The sequence below is a fragment of the Dromaius novaehollandiae genome, chromosome 2 (genome assembly GCF_036370855.1).
Source record: "Dromaius novaehollandiae isolate bDroNov1 chromosome 2, bDroNov1.hap1, whole genome shotgun sequence".
Classification (NCBI taxonomy): Eukaryota; Metazoa; Chordata; class Aves; order Casuariiformes; family Dromaiidae; genus Dromaius; species Dromaius novaehollandiae.
Window position 1 is genome coordinate 78497213 of NC_088099.1, and position 20505 is coordinate 78517717.

At 37.2% G+C, this 20505-nt stretch overlaps 2 protein-coding genes across 5 annotated transcripts in view; one reads left to right on the forward strand and one right to left on the reverse strand.

The window, feature by feature from the left end:
- On the reverse strand, nucleotides 1-15518 carry TRIP13 (thyroid hormone receptor interactor 13). 2 transcript variants are annotated; one of them, XM_026115044.2, is made up of 14 exons: nucleotides 15382-15518; nucleotides 14963-15065; nucleotides 13018-13183; nucleotides 12583-12712; nucleotides 10675-10730; nucleotides 7892-7982; nucleotides 6185-6257; nucleotides 5076-5139; nucleotides 4733-4819; nucleotides 3850-3956; nucleotides 2668-2821; nucleotides 2375-2487; nucleotides 812-881; nucleotides 1-277 (listed from the first exon to the last, which is right to left on the reverse strand). In XM_026115044.2, the coding sequence occupies exons 2-14, from the start codon at nucleotides 15052-15054 to the stop codon at nucleotides 182-184; spliced, it is 1299 nt and encodes a 432-aa protein (XP_025970829.1). In that variant the 5' UTR covers nucleotides 15055-15065; nucleotides 15382-15518; the 3' UTR covers nucleotides 1-181. The 2 variants fall into 2 exon arrangements, with proteins under 2 accessions (XP_025970829.1, XP_025970830.1); XM_026115045.2 differs by lacking the exons at nucleotides 5076-5139; nucleotides 6185-6257; nucleotides 7892-7982.
- BRD9 (bromodomain containing 9) overlaps nucleotides 15510-20505 on the forward strand; it is a 24583-nt gene continuing 19587 nt past the window's right edge. For all 3 annotated transcript variants that reach the window (XM_026115041.2, XM_026115042.2, XM_026115043.2), the window contains exons 1-3: nucleotides 15510-15660; nucleotides 16700-16920; nucleotides 18581-18713. In XM_026115041.2, coding sequence (XP_025970826.1) covers nucleotides 15588-15660; nucleotides 16700-16920; nucleotides 18581-18713 — 427 coding nt within the window. In that variant the 5' untranslated portion in view covers nucleotides 15510-15587. The remainder of the gene's footprint in view (nucleotides 15661-16699; nucleotides 16921-18580; nucleotides 18714-20505) is intronic.

A 20505-nucleotide genomic window follows, 5' to 3' on the forward strand; every position in this document is an offset into this window, starting at 1 on the left:
TGTGCTACAAACTTTCTTAATTTTGTTTATTAATCACTGTTTACCAAAAAATAGATCAGGCCTTCCAGGTTTCTTCAGGTGTTGACAATCTATTTTACAAATGTATAAAAGGTGCACATTTTTTATTCAAAAATATGTATGTTTCAGTGGCAAAAACACAGACAATTATAAAACAGCAGTGTCATATGCAGTTTGCAAGTTTCTTTCTTTCTTCAAATTGCTTGTCCACTACAAGTGAAAGAGCCTGAAGAAATGTGGTCATTGTAACACTGGGGGACTGAAAATAAGAGAACATTTTGTTAGACACTACAGCAATAGGCACGCATAACATTTCACATTCCACACAGAGTATTGAAAAGAGAAATATTTGACTTCCATTTTACAATATTTTCAAAATCCTATAAACATAAAATGGCAGCTTTGTTCCATACAAGTTAGCATAGTAAAAATCAAGGTCAAGCCATGCAAACTCTTGAGTCAGTCAATAAATACTGTGGATTTGCTTCAATAAAAGTTTGAACAAATTATTATTTTAAAAGTGGGGGAGGACTTTCTTTCAGCAAGAAAGCATCAGAGAACCGATATCAATGTTCTGTTACAATATATAATTAAGTAGAATGTTGTTGGACAGGTCAATTCTATTAATCTTTTTCAATCTCATTTTAAATTATAGGCAGCGCAAAATTATTTCAGTCCAGAAAGCAGCAGAAACAGTATAATTTAGATTTAAAAGGATTCAGTACTTTTGTCCAAAAGTCTTCTTACCTATCTCAAAAATCAAACAAAAATGAATAGAATAGAATAAACTTACTTGAATATAAAGTGCATGCGCTAGGAAAGGAAGTTTCCTTAGGACCCGGCCACTAAGACCTTCACTTCTTCTACAGTAAAACAGAGACAAGTGCTGCTTAAATGCTAAATATTCACCGATAAAGATGACCCTTTTCTGTGCTTCTCCCATAAGATCCGTTAAATTAACTCAAATCAAAATATCTAGTATTAAACAGCTCACTTGCAGCATTTTTGGCAGAAGCAAAAAGTTAGGTGAACAGACAACTTCAGTCTCCTCTACTGAACAAAAGGGAAAGACAGGCAGGTAGAAAGAAAGGAAAAAAAGACATCCCACCCATGCTACCCATTCTTATTCTACTTGTGTAGCATGTCAGACTAATAACATCTATTCTTAATAGAGTTTCACAACTGCTAAATTACTATAAAACCACACACACATCTTACTGATTCATTTGCTGGTGTCAGTTCTAATTATCCTGTGTACCATCTTCTGCAAATAGTATATATGAAAGTATGCTTTGGTCATGTATTTCATTATGAGCATATGTAACCCTGAGGTTGCTGATAGACCAGAGTTCTCTTCACACTTACTCAGAAGCAGAAAGTAAAAGGGCATATGGTTTGAAGAAACAAGCTAGCACGGGTGCAGAAATAACAAAGTTATCTTTGCCTGGCAAAGCTCATGTAGAACACTGCACATCACTGTGTCGTATCTCATGAATCTAGGGGAATGTCTACATTGAAGGAGTATGGTACAGACATAACCTTCCATTCACGCTTAGAAAGACACTACTACTTATATCACTTGCCGACTTGTTAAATATGTTTTGAAGTGTAGAATGTACTCTTTATGTAGTGTAGAGCCCAAACCGACATGCCTAGTGGAACTTACTTGCTTATACTCCACTGGTTGAGAGCTAGTATTTCAGGAACAGAAAGTCAGAAAAGTATGTGTGTTCTGAATGTTACACTGTTTTACTAAGGTGCCATTTTCTTCTGCAGGGACCAGAACTTTGGAAAGAAATATTTCTTGAAACAATAAAAACGATGCTTACAACATCAAGCATCTTTATGGTACACTGAAAGACTATTTGCTGTACTAGCATTCTCAGCAAAACATGACACCCTCCACTTACACTTCAAATTCATCAATCCTTTCCCCTTCACCTCTGTCTATTTATTTTTGCCTGATAAAAACTGACTACTTAGTGGATCACAAGGCATTCCGAGACATTTTCTTAGCAGGAATTAAGCCAGTACTATTTCTGCTAAACGGCATTATAATTCACAGTATCCGCTGAAATCTTAGGTATCTTGCAAATTCAGCCAGGAATTTGACAAGAGGACTTCAAAAGCCAGAAGCAGTATCAGAAACTGGGCCAGATTTGAGACTGAGAAATGTCTGCAAATCCTGCTTGCTTCCATTCACTGTACCCTGAAAGGTTTTGCAGTAATCCCAACATCAAATAAAATTGAGATGTTTCGAAAATCTGGCTACCATTATATTTAATTGCTTTCAGACATAATTCGACAACCCCGATTGTATCAACCATATACCATGCAGAATTTCAAAAAATCTTACCTCGAGATTTCTTTTAACACAAGGCTTAACCTTGACACATTATTTTCTACAAAGCCAATCATCTCCAACTCTCTGAGCGTCAAGAGCTGCTGTCGAGGATATATTATTTGACACTAGAAAGAAGAGTTGCACATATTGTATAAAATCTTTAAAAGTATATTCAAAACCAAATTCTACAGTTAGAGTGAAAATATGGAGAAGGGATAAATTTATTTTTGTTATTTGGGAAGTATAATAAAAATGCCAAATTTATTTAAAAAGGATATTTTACAGTCCTGCTTTCAAAATGTTACCTTCATCAGTTCTTCCAAGCAAGAAAGATATATTTTGAATATTGCTGCAGCAGATGGAGGTCCAATATATTGCTTTATGTCAGCCCTGTCTACAAAGGCCATGTCAATTTTCTCCGTAATATTTGAAGTAGTCAGGATAACTACATTGGGATACCTTCAAGATACAAGCAGATTTTTAGGTCACATGGAAAAGAATTACCAGTTTGCCAGTCTCAAAAAGAGATACCTTCTTTCTTACGATTTGAGCCATCTCATGCAACAAGCAGTCACGCCACTCTCATCAGCTAGCAATCACATTAAATTATCTGAAGATCTTGAACAGTTATGACTTTTATTTCAATGCATAGTCTTTTCTTTTGGTAATTTCTCAAGTGCCCATAGTTTCTCTAACCCTATCTTACAAGTGATATACATTAACTAGTGTGGAGAAAGCCTAAGTTAGAATTCTTGTTTTTAAATCATGTCTGCCATGAATAAGATTACAAAAAGAGATTTTTAAGTTTGCACCTTTAATCTACACATTTTCTACTTCAATTCAGTAGAAAGTGCCTAGCTTAATCACTAACATGACATGTTCTACAACCGTTGACATTTGAGCAAGCTCAAAAGGTATGTAACGTCTTGCTCTAAAAAAATACTGAAAGAAGATGCTCAACCACAGCTATTTCTAGATGAAATCTGCAAACTTTTATGGATGAATCAGACACTTGCCTTTAATCAGCAGCCTAACATGGCCAAATACCAGGGCACCTTCTTCCTGTGAACAGAGCCAAGTATGCCACAAAAAGGGGGAGGAAACGAGCAAGAATAAGTGGCGCTTGCATGTCCAGCATGCAAAGCAAACCAACCACTGCTTGCAGCAGCAACAGCATGTGTTGTGCAGGTCTGCTTTAGACTGACATCCAGAAGCTGTTAATCATGAATGAATTCTTCACTGAAATGACACTTGTCTCTCCAAAGCAGATCTCCTGACCATCCATGCTGTATCTGTAGATTTGATTGTTCACTCAGTTCCATGCAAAATATTTCATCAGACAATTCCTATTTCTTTTCTAAATTAGCACCATTAATAATAGTTCATTATGCAATATTTTTGGATTAGTATTCCAAGTGAGAATTAACTTTTATTAGGAATCATGAGGTTGTCAAGTCCCTTTTGCTGTTGCAATAATATGAGTTTACCTTTTAATCTGATCGATTTGTGTCAGTACAGCATTCACCACACGAATAGCATCTGAAGGCTCTGTACCTGCCTGGAAGGCACTGCGGGCTGCCGTGAGGCTTTCCACCTACAAAGAAAAAAGAAATGCTTATTTAGAGAGATGGCAGCAATCAAATAATCCAGACAATACATCTTCAGATCCTCGAGAGTCTGGTATCAAAAGCTTCATCTTCAAAATCTTCTGTTAAGTAGGAACTTATGGGGAGAGAGAAAATCTTTTTTGAGAAAAAGAAGTGTTATGAAAGCAAAAGGTACAGCAAGGAAAGTTCTTTTTTAGACAGCAAAATGGATGTTGTTTTCCACTTCAATTCAATTTCCTTAAAAAAACTGAGCATAGGATAACTAAAGAATTGAATTTAGAACAAGCACTCCCACAGGAATGTGTAGCTTCAATATCATAAGGCAAATAAAGTACATAAGTTGCTCATGTATGCAAGTTTGTCAAGACAATATAGACAAACTGAAATCAAACTATGCTTTTCTGAGCTTTACAACATATGTAAGAGCATAATTATAATACAAATCCAGGCTACTTTGAAGTTTAAAACAATATTCCACTTGTTAACACACAGCAACAAGGGAACTGCCAACAAAAAAGATTTCATTTCATTTTAGCTGGAATTTGGCTCAAAAACCCACCATACTGTGTTCTTCCCAAATCTCTCAAATCTGCAGTAGCTGAGATTAAACTTCCCTCCTTTACACTTCTGTGTAAAGTTAAATAATTTACAAAAAAGTCTTAAAGAACAATGAAAACATGTTTAGAATAGGGATTGTCATACTCACCTTAAATCTGGCAGAAATTAAATTGGATAAGTAATCTCAATACAATTAAAATCATACCTCATCAATCAGTACAAATACAAGAGCATCTTTGTCGTCAATTAACTCTTGAATCTTCTGGAACATCTTGGTTACAAGCTTGCCACTCTAGAAAGAGACCGTATGTGTATGCTTAACCTATTTCCTTATCACATAACTTTCCAAGTCTTACCATATTTACAGCTGTATATATCTGTTTTTTAAAGTTAGTCTCTAATATAGCTTCTATTTAAGTGTTCCTAAACACCCTAAGTACTCTGAATAACCTTTGGTACACACACCTATTATGAACCAAGCTCATCAGAAGTACTGGTAATTCATAACAATACACAAAAACTACTAAATAAGTTAGATCAATACATACCTCAGAAAACCATTTAGAGAAAAGACTATGGCTGTTTATCTCAATTAACTGTCCATACCTATACCTAAAGTATGGAAGGAAAAAGAAGCATCAAACCTGTTATACTGTAAAAAAGTCAGTGATACCATTGACTTCTTTAAGTCTCATTCCCTCCATTTCAACACTGGAATATTGCTAATTAGTACTTTAAATCAATTACTTTTAAGAAACATCATGGCTATTTTGAGTTTAATTTTAAATTACAGAAACCTGTCTCACTAGAATGCTTCACATTAAATTGCTATCAGAATTCCTTTATTAGAATAGCTTCAGTTACTATTTATGTATATCTTAGGTATCAGTTACCATGTTAATGGCCTCATTCTTCTGTTCATGTAAGATTTTGTTCAATATAGCAAGTAAAAATACATATAAAAGCATAAAGCTTGTTTACCACAATTACTTAGCTCTGTATGGATGTCCTTAGTACAAAATACCCCACTAAACATTATATAGCCCATGCTGATCAAAAATTTAGCTTGGGCAGAAGTCACATCACTGCAATAATTAAGCATTATACTAGTTGCACCTAGCATTTTATATTAAGTTTTATACAAGTTTTTAATACCAATGTGTTAACCTTAAATTTCATAGCACCTTAACTCTATTACTTGTCTGATATACAAACTGACCTCTGCCAACTGTAGCATTCAGACAATTCAACTATAAAACAAACTGGTTCAAAAATCACTACCTACTAAAAATGCAGGCCTTCTCAAATATGAAAATACAAGTAGCAGGCTTGGTAGTCTACAATCCTTCACTTTTTAGTCTTCACTGAAGTGCAGTGTGAGCACAAACAAGTAAAACAAATTCAAGCAGTAATATATTTACATTCCTAGTCACAAATATCTACACACTTTAAAAGGCATTAAAATATCCCTATCCAGTTTCTTTCATATTGCATCAATTTTATTGTTAGCCAGGTATAATATAAATATGAGTACTATACAAATGTCAGCACTTGGCAATTACTACTTGGCACTACCTTCTTTTTCAGTAGCCCAAAGATATTTAACAATAGCTAACTACAGTAAAAATCTCGGGGGGGGGGGGGGGGTGGAAATCACCTGTGTGACAGCCGAATTGTCAGCTTCTGGGCCAATGCTTTACAGAGAGAAGTTTTACCAGTTCCTGGAGGGCCTAGATTCAAATCAAATCCACACAATACATTACATAGCACCTGTGTCAGACTTAATGCCAGGTAGCATCCTTTTAACTACTGAATTTTATTATAGCAATAATTATAGAATAAGAACACAGCAGACAGATTGTGAACACAGCTTATCACCAGGGCTACTTTGAGAAGACTGCTTACTTCAACCAAGTCTCTGTGACAACCCTAGAGCTGTGCTTTATCTTCAGCTTTGAATTTGTATCATTTTCAGTTATTAAGTATTGGTTAGTGTAACAGTTTATATGCAGACACCGTCAAGTCAAAACATTCAACAGCAACAGGAGCAAAGTGGTTTGCCCCAGCAGCATTCATGCATTCTCAAAATCAGTACTATGCTTAAATTTTCATCTTCCTGAAACAAATTTTTCTAACATGCAAACAGAAATATACTATGCTCAGTCTGATCAGTTGACCACTTTCCCAGAAATCTCTCTTAGGGTAACCCAGAGCATTTAAGAAGGTATATGCTAGGGGACGTAGATATGGCTTGAGTCCCTATGGAAGAGCTATCCAAATTTTTTCCAAACAGACTAGTACACAAGTAGTTAGACAAGTATGAATGTATAGAAGTTGATGTGTGGATGCCAAGCAAACTGGTAACAGCAATAAGATGACAGTACTTTTGTTCAAAGTTAATACTGCCATTATAGCATAAACGTAGTATTTGCCATTATCATACAGTTAAAGATTTCCCAGTATTAACATCTTTTTCAGTAATCTTAATTTTTTGAACTTTCAGAGTTTATTGCTAACATTAAATATATCTACTGTAGATAGTTAATAGTTTAAAATAAATAGCTTTCCAGGCAAAGACATCCTGCATCTTCTAAACTGACAAATAAAAATTAAGACTTTTATCCTTGATGTAATTGTTCCATGAACTGGATGCATTAAGTACTCTCATTATAATTTTACTGGAATCATCACCTGTAACAAAAATTTCCATTATGAACTTTTATTGCTAAATAGTAGTCTTGATTATAAAATTGTAATTAATCAATAGCAAGCTACAAATTGCAACAAAATAGATTTGGCTGAATGTCAATCTAGTTTATGGCATAACTTGCAAAGCAAGCAAGGACTGGTTGAAAATTATGGCTTCAAAATAACTCAATTAGTGAGGATACTACTTTTATACTTGATAATAGAACACAAAATGTAGTGTATCTACTGCCAGGTTACAGAAAGGCTTTCGTAAAGCAGCCATAACTAATGAAATTTTTAATACTGCAATAGAGTTGTAACTAAAATACGGTTCTTAATGTCCTCAGTATTGGCATTATCTTTTGCATCTTGCACAAAAGGTCATAATATCACTTACAAATGGAAATTAAAACAATTAACTCTTGTCACTGCATTATAAATTTCATAATTTAAATTCCTGCAGACACAGTAAATGCTAATATTGAACACGACTTGACTCTGATGTTATGTTTCATCTGAATTTGTACTATAGAGAGAAGACTTATCAAGCACTGCTGCTATAACACAGGAACATCTATTTAATTTCACTACACGGAAGCACAATACAAGTTTTTCAGAAGGAAAGCATAAATAGATGGCCAATGAATCTACTTGTTTTAAGATAAATGATTTTTACCATGCAGCAAAACAACTCTGTTCCACGATATCAGGTTGCTGTCAACATTTCTGTCAGAAAATACTAATGTTGTCGTCACATAATCAAGTAGCTAATTGAAGAGGAAGAAAAAAGATTAAAGACATATCAGCAAATACAATTAAAAAATGGAAGCAATCCCTAATTATCTCTATTGCATACTCTAACAAAGAAAATTACGCTCAAGGCTTATCTAGGTTTTAATCCTAAACCAAATTTCTTCTACAAATCTTGAAAATCTCATTTCGTTCCTGCCCTCAGGAAAAAGACTGGCATGCACTGGGCACCAGTGGAGTTCCATAACTTTTACATGATAAAATTAAATGCTTTAAGGAAGTGAAATTATTTTCCATTTTCCACTGTCCCAGTTTTAAAAAGGATAAGAGACAAAAAATACTAATGGTCAAGGGTTTAATCCACAAGCTGCCCAAGAACAAGAGTCGAAGACTCAAATTCTGCTTACTGTTTAGCTGTTACATGGCTATACATCTATTGTTTGTTGTCATCCCAAACGAAGCATTTCCAGTCACCTTTTATTTTACTGAAGCATTTGTATCAGCTACTCTAAGCTCTTTATAGATTTGCTATCCTTCCAATCAAGAAAAGTTGCATGTACTTTCCCTGAACGCTTACTTCCAAAAATAACGTTACTTTAATTATCTAGAATTAGCAAGTAATAGACTTTCTTCAATAAACTGAATACAAACATGAGGCTTGAAACCATATTTATTTTTACCTATAACAACACCTGATACCATATTATTTTCTGTCACTGTTACCTGGAATAGGTTTTTGACCTATTTGCATTAATAGAACAATAAAACAGTCCTAACAGTCTGCCATATCTCATGCCGCAAGATGTAGCAATTATGCAACAGCGAAAAACAAACTTTATCCAGCATGTTTGTCAACATTACTTTGACACTGACTGTTCAGTCTGCAGAATCCAGCCAGTTCCATGGTTTAAAGAATGGACACTTCATCACAATTACTTTCACAGAAGTAGTTCCAACTTTAATGATTAAAAGCCACCACTGCTCTTTCCATCAACATATGCTTACTATCAAGAGTGTTTGGCTCAGTTATTCAATACATTAGCAAGACAGTCTAATTTTAAAAGAGTTCTGTCATTTCACAGATAAATTGGAAAACAGCTCTGTAAAGCTGGACAAAACTTAGCATGTTTATTGATGGTCTACCTTACATATAATGAAGATGTATAAAGACCTGAATGTTTTGTTTTATGATAGAGATTATGTTTATAAAGATTTAAGTGAAAATACTGTCATATTATAAGCAAGCTAATGAACTCACTTTATTATTTATGCTCAAATACTTTGAATAGAAACTTTTTTTTTAAAAAAAAAAACAAGCAACATAAACATCTTGGCAAGTGCTGTCACTCACTAAGAGCAACTCTGAATTGAATCAATTGTGGTTTTTACTCACACCACAATTATTTAGTTTCAGATTATAGCATTACAACTCTATAAATTCTAGCAGTTATCATCACAGCCTTTGATGAATGCACAGCACAGAATCTTCAAACAAGGAAATGACCCTGTAGAAGTGTTTCCTTCTGGATACCTTCCCAGCTGCTAAGAAATCAATAAAGTAGGAGGGCACTATAGTCAAATCTTTTGATGTGCATTTTAATGAAGAATAACAGAATAAAGAAGAATAAAGACTGACTTTATTACTAACCAATCAACTGACTAGCTGCTGCCAGAAACACCCATCACTTCTGTTATATGACCATCAGCTGAGGTCATGGCAAACCAACTCCTGGGACAAAATCGGCTGGCAATTAGCCTATCACACAGTCAGGTGGATATTTTTAGTGATTCAGTTCCCTCAGTACACTGCAAGGCCAGGGTAACAAGAGCATCAACAGAAGGGAAGCACTGGTAGCACAGCCAGGAGCCACATGCTTCTCTTAACAGCTGTGAGCCACTAAATTGGCTTACCTTTAAAAACCCACACCAATATCAAAACATAACAGCCCTTTTGGGACTTCACAGTGGAGAAATAAAGAACTTATCACAACTAATATTGCATACATCTTTCCAAGCCTCTTTGGAGTTAATTTTTCCACCAATTTTCTTCTTCCCTTCTAGAAAAACATGCAGTTAGTCAGCTTTAAAAGGTAAGATCTTTTCATGAAGTAAATTTCTACTCAGGTCTAGAGAGTATTCATTGTTTTCCTCAAGATAAGCCGATGAATATGTCTAGAGCAGTGAAGCAAAAGCAAAAGTCTCCTGAGAAGCTGCAAGTTCCTAGCAAAACAGCACCTCCAGCTGTTAAACTTCTAGTTTCCCAAAGGTGAGACAATGCAAATAAAGAAAACTCATAATAATTTGGCATGTGCATCAGTGAAACTGTTAAGAGCAAAACTGGGATTTCTCACAAAGCAGACATCACAGTAGTACCTACTCAGAGATGTCTGAAATATGATGTTTGATTTTAATATATCAGTTTTGGCTTTTTTGCTTAAGTCTAAGTCAGAAGTAAGCAACTATCCAAAAATATACAGGAATTTTAATATGAATATAAAGCTTTCCAAGATAACGAGGAACTACAATACAGTGATCATTAGAAATTACTGCCTTCGAAATACAGAAATGTAATAAACAGACATCAGAATTCTTTCTCAAGCTAGTTATTTCTGAATACATTCTCCATGAGATGCAATAACTTCAGACAAGCTACATATCAACTCTTACTTCTCCTTGAGCAATTTAAATTGTTATTAATTTTCAACTTACGTGTGATTTTACTTCAATGTCATATATAAGACTTTCCCAAAGGCCATGGAATTCAGCTGTAAAAACAATACATTATACTTCCATTTAGGGTAAATCAGCCCAGTAACCTGTCATCTAGCACTACAGCACCAAGCACTTTTCAAACTATTCTCAGCTAAAATTAAGGATGAAGAACAGATTATTTTTGAACAATGAAAATACATGGATTATTTTTCTCAAAAAGTGAACATTGCTTTTAAAGAGGCATAAATTCAGCAGCTTCACAACTTTTATTTCTCAAATAATTGTGAACAGAGGTTAATCTTCTTCAACCTTCAATAACCCTTAACACAAATGGAAAAATACTAGTATTTAATTCTGCCTATTGAAATCATTCACCCCCCAACCCTGAACAGGGGAATGAGCTACATTTCCTCAAGATAAAGAATTATGAAAAGTTCAGAGGGTTTTCTAAGACCAATTTTATTTTTCAGCTTTTTTCTTTTAAATAAGCATCAACATGTAGAGAGGAAGGGAAAAAAGCATGTTGCTGAATAATGCTAAAAATTAAACAAAGTTGTGATTTTTTAAAGCTTTTTCTTGCTTTCAGCAGATGAAAGCAAAAATACTGTGGTGAACAATGCTAAACCACAACAACATATGGCAATAACATCAAGATACCAGACTGAATTCTTCCCAGAGAGAAATATAATGGATACTCAGGCTTTCCACAATGTGGAAAGAGAAAGAAACATCACAGAATCACCATCTCCTTGATCCAAAGCTTGCTTCTGTGCTCCTACTGCACAACCCAACTTCCCCAAACACATGATAGCAACCAGGCAGACCAGGCTCTATTGCAGAGGACAGTCTTTTTTTCCAAAGACGCTTTGAGAAGTCTAAATCTTTTTTATTTGTTCCTTTCTAGAAAAAAAAAGCTTAGCTTCATAGTGAGAAAATGTCTCTCTAAGCAAATTGCTGTTTTCTCTAGAGATCAGAGAAAAGCAATCAAAGTATTCTGCAAGTTTACTGTAAGCAAGACAATCTGAATTGTTGGCAATAGCAACTATACATATAAAGAATGCATATTTTTATACATTTTAAAAATGCTTACTGTGATTTTCATTGCAATAGGTTGATACTACATAACTTTATGAAGAGTTTCATTGTAATTGTATTCAGTTCTTCAGAAAAAGCCAGAATAGCATTATTTGTTTAACAATGTTATTTGTTTTATTTATTTGTTTAATTGGATTTTTTCCCAGACTATCTAGGTTTTAGTGCTGCTGTTCAGATAGCAAATTAAAATTACTTCAAACAGCAATATTCACAGAGGAAAAAAAAAAAAAAAAGCAAGAAGATGCAAGAATCAAGGACCCATAAAGGATCATCAACAAGCCACTTCCACTTCCTGTGCCTGCTCTGTTGTGTTTTCAGTACAGCTCTTGCAGAGAGACTCAGCTGTTGCCAGGTCATATGCTTCTGTTTGAAAATATAAGAGCAGCACTCACTTGGGGCTGCAAGCCAACAGTGGGCTCTGGAAAATGAACGTTTGAAGTGATGAGTTTCTTGTTAGTCTCCATATAAGTTTGCAATACAGCTTGTAGGGTTAGAAATTTGTATGCTTCTGATTTTGGCTACACATTTTCAGGCTTTATTTCACAAGAGCACTTACCTTCACCCACTATCTTGTATTACAGAAATACGTGAAATTTTGTGGAATCATCTGTGGTAGTTCAGTCAAAAACATAAAGTTGCATTAAAAAAAATCCCAGTATATTGGTTCTATCCAAAAAGGACAAAGCTATACAGTATATGCAAATAATATCTTTAACAGGTAATCCTATAAAACACTTATAATTCTTAGCCTTTCCAAGTTTTTCTTTTATTATAAATGCTCTGGACCTTCCAGAAATATCAGAAGGGTACCTGCAGGTAGCACCCAGTGGTTAGCTGCAACAATATCCTCATTCTCCTCTTCTAAATTTTCAGAGCTTGGTCCTTCTTCACTCAGATGGAAAATATGAAGACAAAGACTACTTTTGCTCAAGTCAATGGGCTAAAAGGGACACAGAAAATAGGCTTTTAATACATCATATTTCTCGCTTCAGAACTAATTACAACAAGAAAAGATTACAGTAGTCAGTTGACATTCAGCTTTGAAGTCTACTACTTATGTTTCAGACCTTCAGAACAGCTGGGGGCCCAGAAGTTTGGCCACATTCTCCTGGTTATACCAGTTGGTCTAGTAAAAGATGTTACACCTTCCTACAAACCTTCTCTTGCTTAAACTATCACAACTAGGCTACATACCACTAGACCACATGCATATGAACAAGGCTGTACATTACTGACTGTGGATACCTGTCTTTCTTTCAGTTTTAGCTCTGTATCCACAACTGACACAGACTGCACATTGCTGTTGAGGAAACCATCATCAAACTCCGTCCACTTGTAATCACCAAATACAATGTTATGTCTGTTCAACAGCTTTAAGACGTTCATCCTGACATCTTCTTTCTTTGCCGTGCTAGTAAGAGAGAAACAGCATTATTTGCGGCACTGGCATTTATATGGCATTTATACTGTGAACTAACAGACAGCTTTATTTAATATACTAACCCTGCATGGAAAACAGTTTTCTACTAAATAAATAACTTAAGATTGTTAGCAAAAGCAGCAACTTTGATACATGTTTTTAATTTGTGCATTAATAGGCACAGGCCAGAGAACACTATGTGATCTGCTTGCTATCAGATCAGGGTACTGGGCATGACAAAACTAGAAGCTTTCAAGAATGGAAATCTGTTATGTAATCTGGCTGTGTTTCACTAGGGACAGAAAAACTAAGCTACTAGGCTGAAGTTAACACGCTTAGCTTAGAAGCCCAGTTACTCTTTCACTGTTGAGGGCAACTGGTACCTCAGGATGGGACTATGGTATAAGAACTTCAGTATAAGAGACAAAAAAACACAGGGGAAGGAATACCATTTTAAGATTTCTAAAAGGCCTTAAATTAATTCTGCCATTTCAGTGATGTGTCCCCATTGCTATATCTTGCTTTTTCAAGCCTAACAAAAAGATAGCAGGGATGTTGTATACATTGACTTCAGCAAGGCCTCTGACATACTCTCCCATAGCATCCTGATAGCCAAACTGGTAAGATAAGGACTGGAGAAACAGATTAACAAACGGTCTGGAAAACTGGCCGGACTCTCCAGCACAGATGGTTGTAATTAGCAATACAAAGTCCAATTGGCAGCTGCTTACTGTTGGCATGACTCTGGGGTCAGTGCTGGGACTGACACTGTTTTTATGTCTTCAGTAATAAACTAGACAATGGGATGAAATGCACCTACAGCAAGTTTATGGATGACAGCAAAGTGCGGAGTGCTGTCAATACACTGGAAGGCAGGGCTGACATTCAAAGAGACCTCTGCAGGCAGGAGATAGAGGCTCACAGGAATCTCATTAAGTTCAACAAAAGAAAATGTAGAATTCTGCATCTGTTGGCCACACACCAGTACAGGCTAGGGTCCAACTAGATGGTATGCAGCTTTGCAAAAAACAGCCTGGTAATCCTCGTGGATAGCAAGGTAAATGTGGGTCAGTAGCGTGCCCCTGCCATAAAGGAGGCCAACGATATATTAGCCTGTCCTAGCAAAAGTGCAGCCACCACATTAGGGAAAGTTAGCCTTTGCAAGACCACATCTGGGATATTGTGCCTGGCTCTGCCATACAAGAAAGACATTAACACACTGCAGCAAGTCTAGCAGACGGCTGCCAATGTGATTATGAGACTGGATCACATGATGCACAGAGAGCAACTGAGAGAAATGAGTTTGTTCAACCTTAGGAAGGGACAGCTGAGGGGAATCCAATGGGAGGGGATAGAGAAGGCAGAGCAAAACTCTCGGAGATGTGCAGCACAAGACAAGAGACAACAGACACAAACTGCAGCAAGTAAATTCTGATCAGGCAATGGGGAAAATATCTTCACAGTAAGGTGGGTCAATCACTGGATCCATTGCCCAGAGGCTGTGGGATCTCAGGACAAGACCAGACAAGACCCTGAATAACCCAGTCTTATTGGCCCTACTTTGAGCAGCGGGTTGGGACCAGACAGCCTTCAATGGCCCCTTCCAACCTCTATTATTCCATTAAAAGGTTTCCTTTTAATGTTTTCACACAACCACACCGACCTTTTCCATTCTTCAAAATTAGAACTTTGGATTTGGGGAAAGACACTAAAGTGTTCTACAGCTTAAACTAAAAATTCACCCGTGGGCAGCCACAGTGCAAAAATGACCTGTTTGATTTCTGATGAACTTCCACATGTATTTGAATGTTATCGCACACGATCGGGAGCGCTTGCTTCAGGTCCCCAGCAGCTTCATCCATCCTCCTCGCTCCTAGGAGGAAAGCGACAGCACCGAGAAGCACCCTTTCTGAGACCGTTACAGGGCCGAGGGCAACACCTGCGCTTCCCCGGCCCGCTCAGGGACTCTCAACCGCTGCTCCCACACACGGCCCGAAACGGCAGCGGCTCCACTTTGCCGCTCCCCCTTTCCTCAATAGAAAGAAACACTGTGCCGCGCCACGCCGCCGGAGACCGCCACCACCCCCTCCCCGCCCGCCCCGTCTCGAGGGCTGCCGCGCGAGGCGGCCGCGCGCCACAGCGGTTCCCCCCCCTCCAGTCCAAGGTCTCTAGGGCACGGCAGGGCTCACCTCACGGCCGCGGGACACGAGCCCGCCAAGGCGCGCGGCAGCCACAAGCAGCTTCCCTGCGGCCTCTTCGTAAAAGCGCGGGCTGCAGCGAGAGCCGCCCCACGACCCGGATCTTCCTCGGGGGGGGGGGCCAAAGGCGCCTTCCGCCCCGAGCGCTTCCGGGTGGGGCCGCCGGGAGGCGGTGGAGGCTGCGGGTGGGCCCTGCTATGGGGAAGAAGCACAAGAAACACAAGGCGGAGAAGGCGGAATGGCGCTCGGCCTCCGCCACCACTTACGGCGGTAAGAGCCTGGGGCTAGCGCAGGGCGGGGTGGCGCCCGTCATCTCTCTGTGGGCCGTGGCCGTGGGGCGCCCCGGGAGCGGCCCGTGCCCGCCGGGGCTGGGCGGGGGTCGCGGCGTTAAAGGCTGGGGAGGAGCAGCACCCCCTGGGCGATGGGGCTGCAGGCGCGGCGCGACGGATGGCGATCGGGGGTGGTAGGCAGGGCTGCCGTCTCTGTGCGGACACGGGTCGGGGGAGGGTCTTTGAATACAGAGAAAGCCCAGAGGCGCTCGAGGTAGTGCGGCGAGGTGCGGTTTGAAACCGGGAGGCTTCACGGTTCGCGCGGCCGTTGTTAAACTGAAGAATTCTCGGTGCTGCGCGCATGGAGTGACTTTTGTTTTTAGCTCATTCTGACAAAGCTCTGGCTTGCTGCTTGACCGTAGGGAACGTTTTTTAGAAATATTTAGGATTCACTTGGCAGTAAGGTAATGTAGTTTGTTAGAGGGTTCTAAACTGTGGAAAGGCTTGTTTACCTGGAAAAAAAATGAAGAAAGGTTGATCATCTAGCACTGAAAGAATAAATGCTTTGAGCATTGGTTCCAAACATTGATAAGGGAAAAAAGCTCTAGTGAATAGTTACTGTAACATTGGTTTTCAGTGTAAGAGCTGTGTTTGCTTGATTTTTTTTTTCCTTTTTTTTTCCCCCTCGGGGGTCAGCTTTGGCTACTTCAAGTTTCACAAACCCTCCTATTTGTATCTTACAGTGGGATGCTAGTCCAGCAGCAGTATCTGTGATATTTTCATGGAATGCTGAGGAGTTAGTTCCTTATCTATTATAGGTTTCTGAAAATCATCATCGTAAAGGTGCAGACCAGCAGCTTATCTTGGATTTATTAGTCTTTGCTATTACTTTTCTTTCCCAACACATTACATATGTTTTACAAGTGCAACATATTCTTGTTAGTAGCATTTCCAGAAGAAACATCACAACAGTGGTTTAAATACTGTATTCTGTCACTTTTGTGTTCATTTATGAAATAATTCACCTTGTCTTAATTCAGATTATGTAGACAAGCCCTTGGAAAAACCTTTAAAGCTGGTGCTTAAAGTTGGAGGAAGTGAAGTGACTGAGCTTTCTGGATCGGGGCATGATTCTAGTTACTATGATGATAGATCAGATCATGAGCGAGAACGACATAAAGAAAAGAAGAAAAAAAAGAAAAAAAAGTCAGAGAAGGAAAAAGAAAAGCATCTTGATGATGAGGAAAGAAGAAAGAGAAAGGTAAACTGTGACTTTTAGAATTCACAGATACTAGTCATTTTCATGCTTGCTTCTCATATCTAAATTCTGGTGCAAAGAACAAGAAATCATTTTCTTGAAGTATTGCAGGAAGCTCATTGTTTGGAGACAGCACTTCAAAAACAGAAAACTGTGTGTGTTGGTGTATTTCTCCCATGTAAAAGAGAGCTTCATATGATGATTTGTTGAATAATGCTTATTTCTTGTAAGAGCTGTTTCTCCTGTCAGTTTGTCTTGTCTGTAGTTATGAATACTTCTGGTTTCTTAAACATGATATTTTATGTTTCAGCCAGATTAGGAACATGTTTTGCCATCCTTTGAGGAGAGTATTTCCAGCTTTTCTAAAAAAAAATATTGAAACTGGTATTTTTACTCAAACCAGCTTTCTGAAATCTAATCTGTTGAGTACTGTGATACAGTAGTTTCATTGGCTCATGTTTAGAATAAGTGGTATGTTAGGCTTTGTGGCTTTTTTAAGAGCAAATGATGAGGTCACTTTAGCCATCTGTGTTGAAAGTTTAGAAGTTAGAATGAAATCTGAGAGAAGGCTCTGACAGTATAGTTGCCTATAAAATTTCATTTTAATAATAGTTCTTTTGTTTGTTAGTGTTTCTTTGACTTCTTTACTTGTTTAATTCTCTTCTGTCATGTAGTTTTGTTACTTGCATCAGTATAACATCTGACAGTTTTCCAGCACTGCTTTGTGTGTGTGGCTATCATTTCAAATTGATTTCTTTTTCAGGCTTGGTTTACTTGAAAGTGATACTTTTTGTAGGATTGCATAGAAGCTCTTGAAAACAGGACAGACAGCAGAAAATGTTCTTTGTACAAACATTTTCAAATGTTTCAGTTAGAGTATAGCTTAGCGTTGAAATGTGGCAAAATAATTCTTGTTAAGACAAAAGAAGTGCCTTTTAGCATAAAAAAAAAAAATCACCTTTCTTTGCATTTGCTAAGTTTGTGGCTTTTTTCAGAACTTCATTGTTAGCATACGCAAAAGAACCTAATGGGTAGATTTGTAGCAAAACTATAATCTAGACATGGTTAATGAAAGTGTGCTATGCTGTACAAACATGAATAATTACTGTAAGATTATAGGAATGACTCAAGGCTGTCTTAGGTTTGAAGCTCAGGAAGATATTAACTGCTGTCACTCTTACAGAGTATTCTTCATGGGTTTTGTGGGGGCTTCCTGAATTATCTCATACTTTATTCATTCCTGTTTAATGCACCAGACAACAAAAGCGTGTTGATCAAATGAGAGCGGCAGACTATTCTTTACTGTGTAGTAAATTCTTTGTTTGCTCACCAGTGTAGCTTATAATTATGCAGTTCTTAATAAAAAAAAAATCTACACAGTAAAACATTCTTTTCAGTAGAAGTAGAGCATCTAGTCACAGAACAATAGCATATGCAATACAAAAAGGCCAAAAATAAATGGAATTAGTTGTAATAAGGGGGGGAGGAGGAAGTAATAGAGACAGTGCAAATGCATGCGTTATTCTGTAAACTATGTTGTTACATATTGCAGCTCGGATATAGCTTGATTATTCCAAATGAAAAATCACTCATCTTTTTGTATGTAGAATTGTACATTCCAAGCACATTTTTTTAAAAAAAAGTCATCTCCTGCTTGTGCTAGGAAGAGAAAAAGAGGAAAAGGGAAAAAGAGCAGTGTGACACTGAAGGAGAAACTGATGACTTTGATCCTGGAAAAAAGGTAGAGGTTGAGCCTCCTCCAGACCGTCCTGTCCGAGCATGCAGAACTCAGCCAGGTGAGGAATGTGGAAAAATTAAAATTGTCCTGGATGTTTTTAAAAGCACCTACAACAAACTTAGTAATCTTTTCGTCAATGTACTAGAGTGTAAGATTTTCATGAGAATTTTCTGATATCAAGAGACTTAAGGAGAAAGTCTTGAATATTGGAAGTGTTGTCTGAAAATCAATATTCCTCTTGGTGCTTGTGGGTTTTGACGCACGTGTTTTCATGTGCTAATTTGAAATGTTACCTCTTCTTTAGATGTCGTGCTTGCTTATGCTTGCTTGTTTAAATCTAGAACAGCTATACCAATTATAAAAACAGATTTTAAAAATGCATTTTAACTTTTATTTTCATCAGGTCCATATGACTGCTTTTTATGTGTGCATCAGATAGTAATGAATTAACAGTTAATACTGATGAGGCTGAACATACCAAGGACATCTGTCTCTGGCCTCAGTTACTTGTCAGAATAAAACTAGTGTATAAGTATCATTGTGCTTAGTGTTCCCTAATTCCTTGTCTTTAAGATTTCCCCTACGTCTTGTACAAAACCATGGTCAGAATGTCTGAAACTAAGAGGTTTTTTCAGTTCAAGGGCAAAAAATCTGTGGAGAGTGCTCAACTGTTGGTACAGTCTTTTTTTATAACCTATATGGAGTTTTGAGTATCTCTGTTTTCATCACAAGGTGGCAGTAAATTGTGATAGGGTGTCTCTAAAGACTGTAGTCCCCACATTTTTGTTTTGCAAATCTTCAACTGTCATCATCAGCCAGCATACCTATCGATTGTGTATAGTAAGTTCTGCATGCTTATCCCTTTGGGTTTTGCCATGCTTTTCCTGCCTGCAACCATTGTTGATAGCTAACTAACATTTTTCAGTTGAAACTATTACTTAGAAAAATTTTCAAATACTTTGTGCTTGAAATGTAAATTAATAGCAAATAGTTGGATCTTTAGGAAAATTACCTGTATTGTCTTCAAAACTCTGTTCATCGACCAGGCAAGTAATTTGTTGAGGAATTTTCTAATTATGACTACATACTAAATTGAGGACTGTATCCGTCAAGCTTAATAGAGGTAACTGAAATTTTCTGGTTGCAGATTTTGTGTCTCTGGATATAATAGAGCATTGAAAATTGTTAAACTAAAAAATGATATCCAAATTAACAAAGCTTCTATTTTCCATCTGCTTATAAAAAAAAAACAGGCTTGAAAGTATTTCTTGCCTGTTTTAGCTGCGAATGGGAATCTCTCCTTGTTGTTATGATGAAGAGTTTGAGTTTTAATTTTAGATTTTAGGTTATTTCTTGTTTAGCTTTTCGACCTTCACATCAAAGCCAGTCTTTCTGAAGTACATATATGCATGAAACAGGTAATTAAACAATAAACATTACATACATACATTAATCTCTGCAGTAAGTAAAATCTTAATCTGCACTTGTTTCTCCAGCAAATCTGCCCCTATGCATTATTCTTCTTTTTGACTGAAAAGATTAATCTGAATCTCTGGGAAACTAATGGCCTGGGTTGTTAGGGTAAATGAATTGTTATAAGTGCACTGATAAAATGTTGCACGACTGAGGATCTCCTGGCTGCAGTATTTGAGCAGCCAAGTCTCACTTTTCCTGTTAGAATAGATTACAACAAATTATAGGCGTAGTATTACATCTGATTTAATGTATACCAATTTTTAACTTAATGTGATTAAAACTAGGTAAGTAATAAGGGGGAAGAAGTAGTTACTGTATGTTTGAAAAGAGATTTACCTGATATGCTTCTATTGTCATTAAAATCCATATCTCAT

Bases quoted from the DNA above. Each gene is read 5' to 3' on its own strand.
- TRIP13 (XM_026115044.2), bottom strand. From the start codon at position 15,054: ATGGATGAAGCTGCTGGGGACCTGAAGCAAGCGCTCCCGATCGTGTGC. The intron at 6,258-7,891 runs GTAAAAATCATT...ATTTGAATCTAG, and splicing joins CAGAGTTGTTTTGCTGCATG to GCCCTCCAGGAACTGGTAAA. The intron at 5,140-6,184 runs GTGATTTCCACC...TCCATACTTTAG, and splicing joins ACAATTCGGCTGTCACACAG to GTATAGGTATGGACAGTTAA.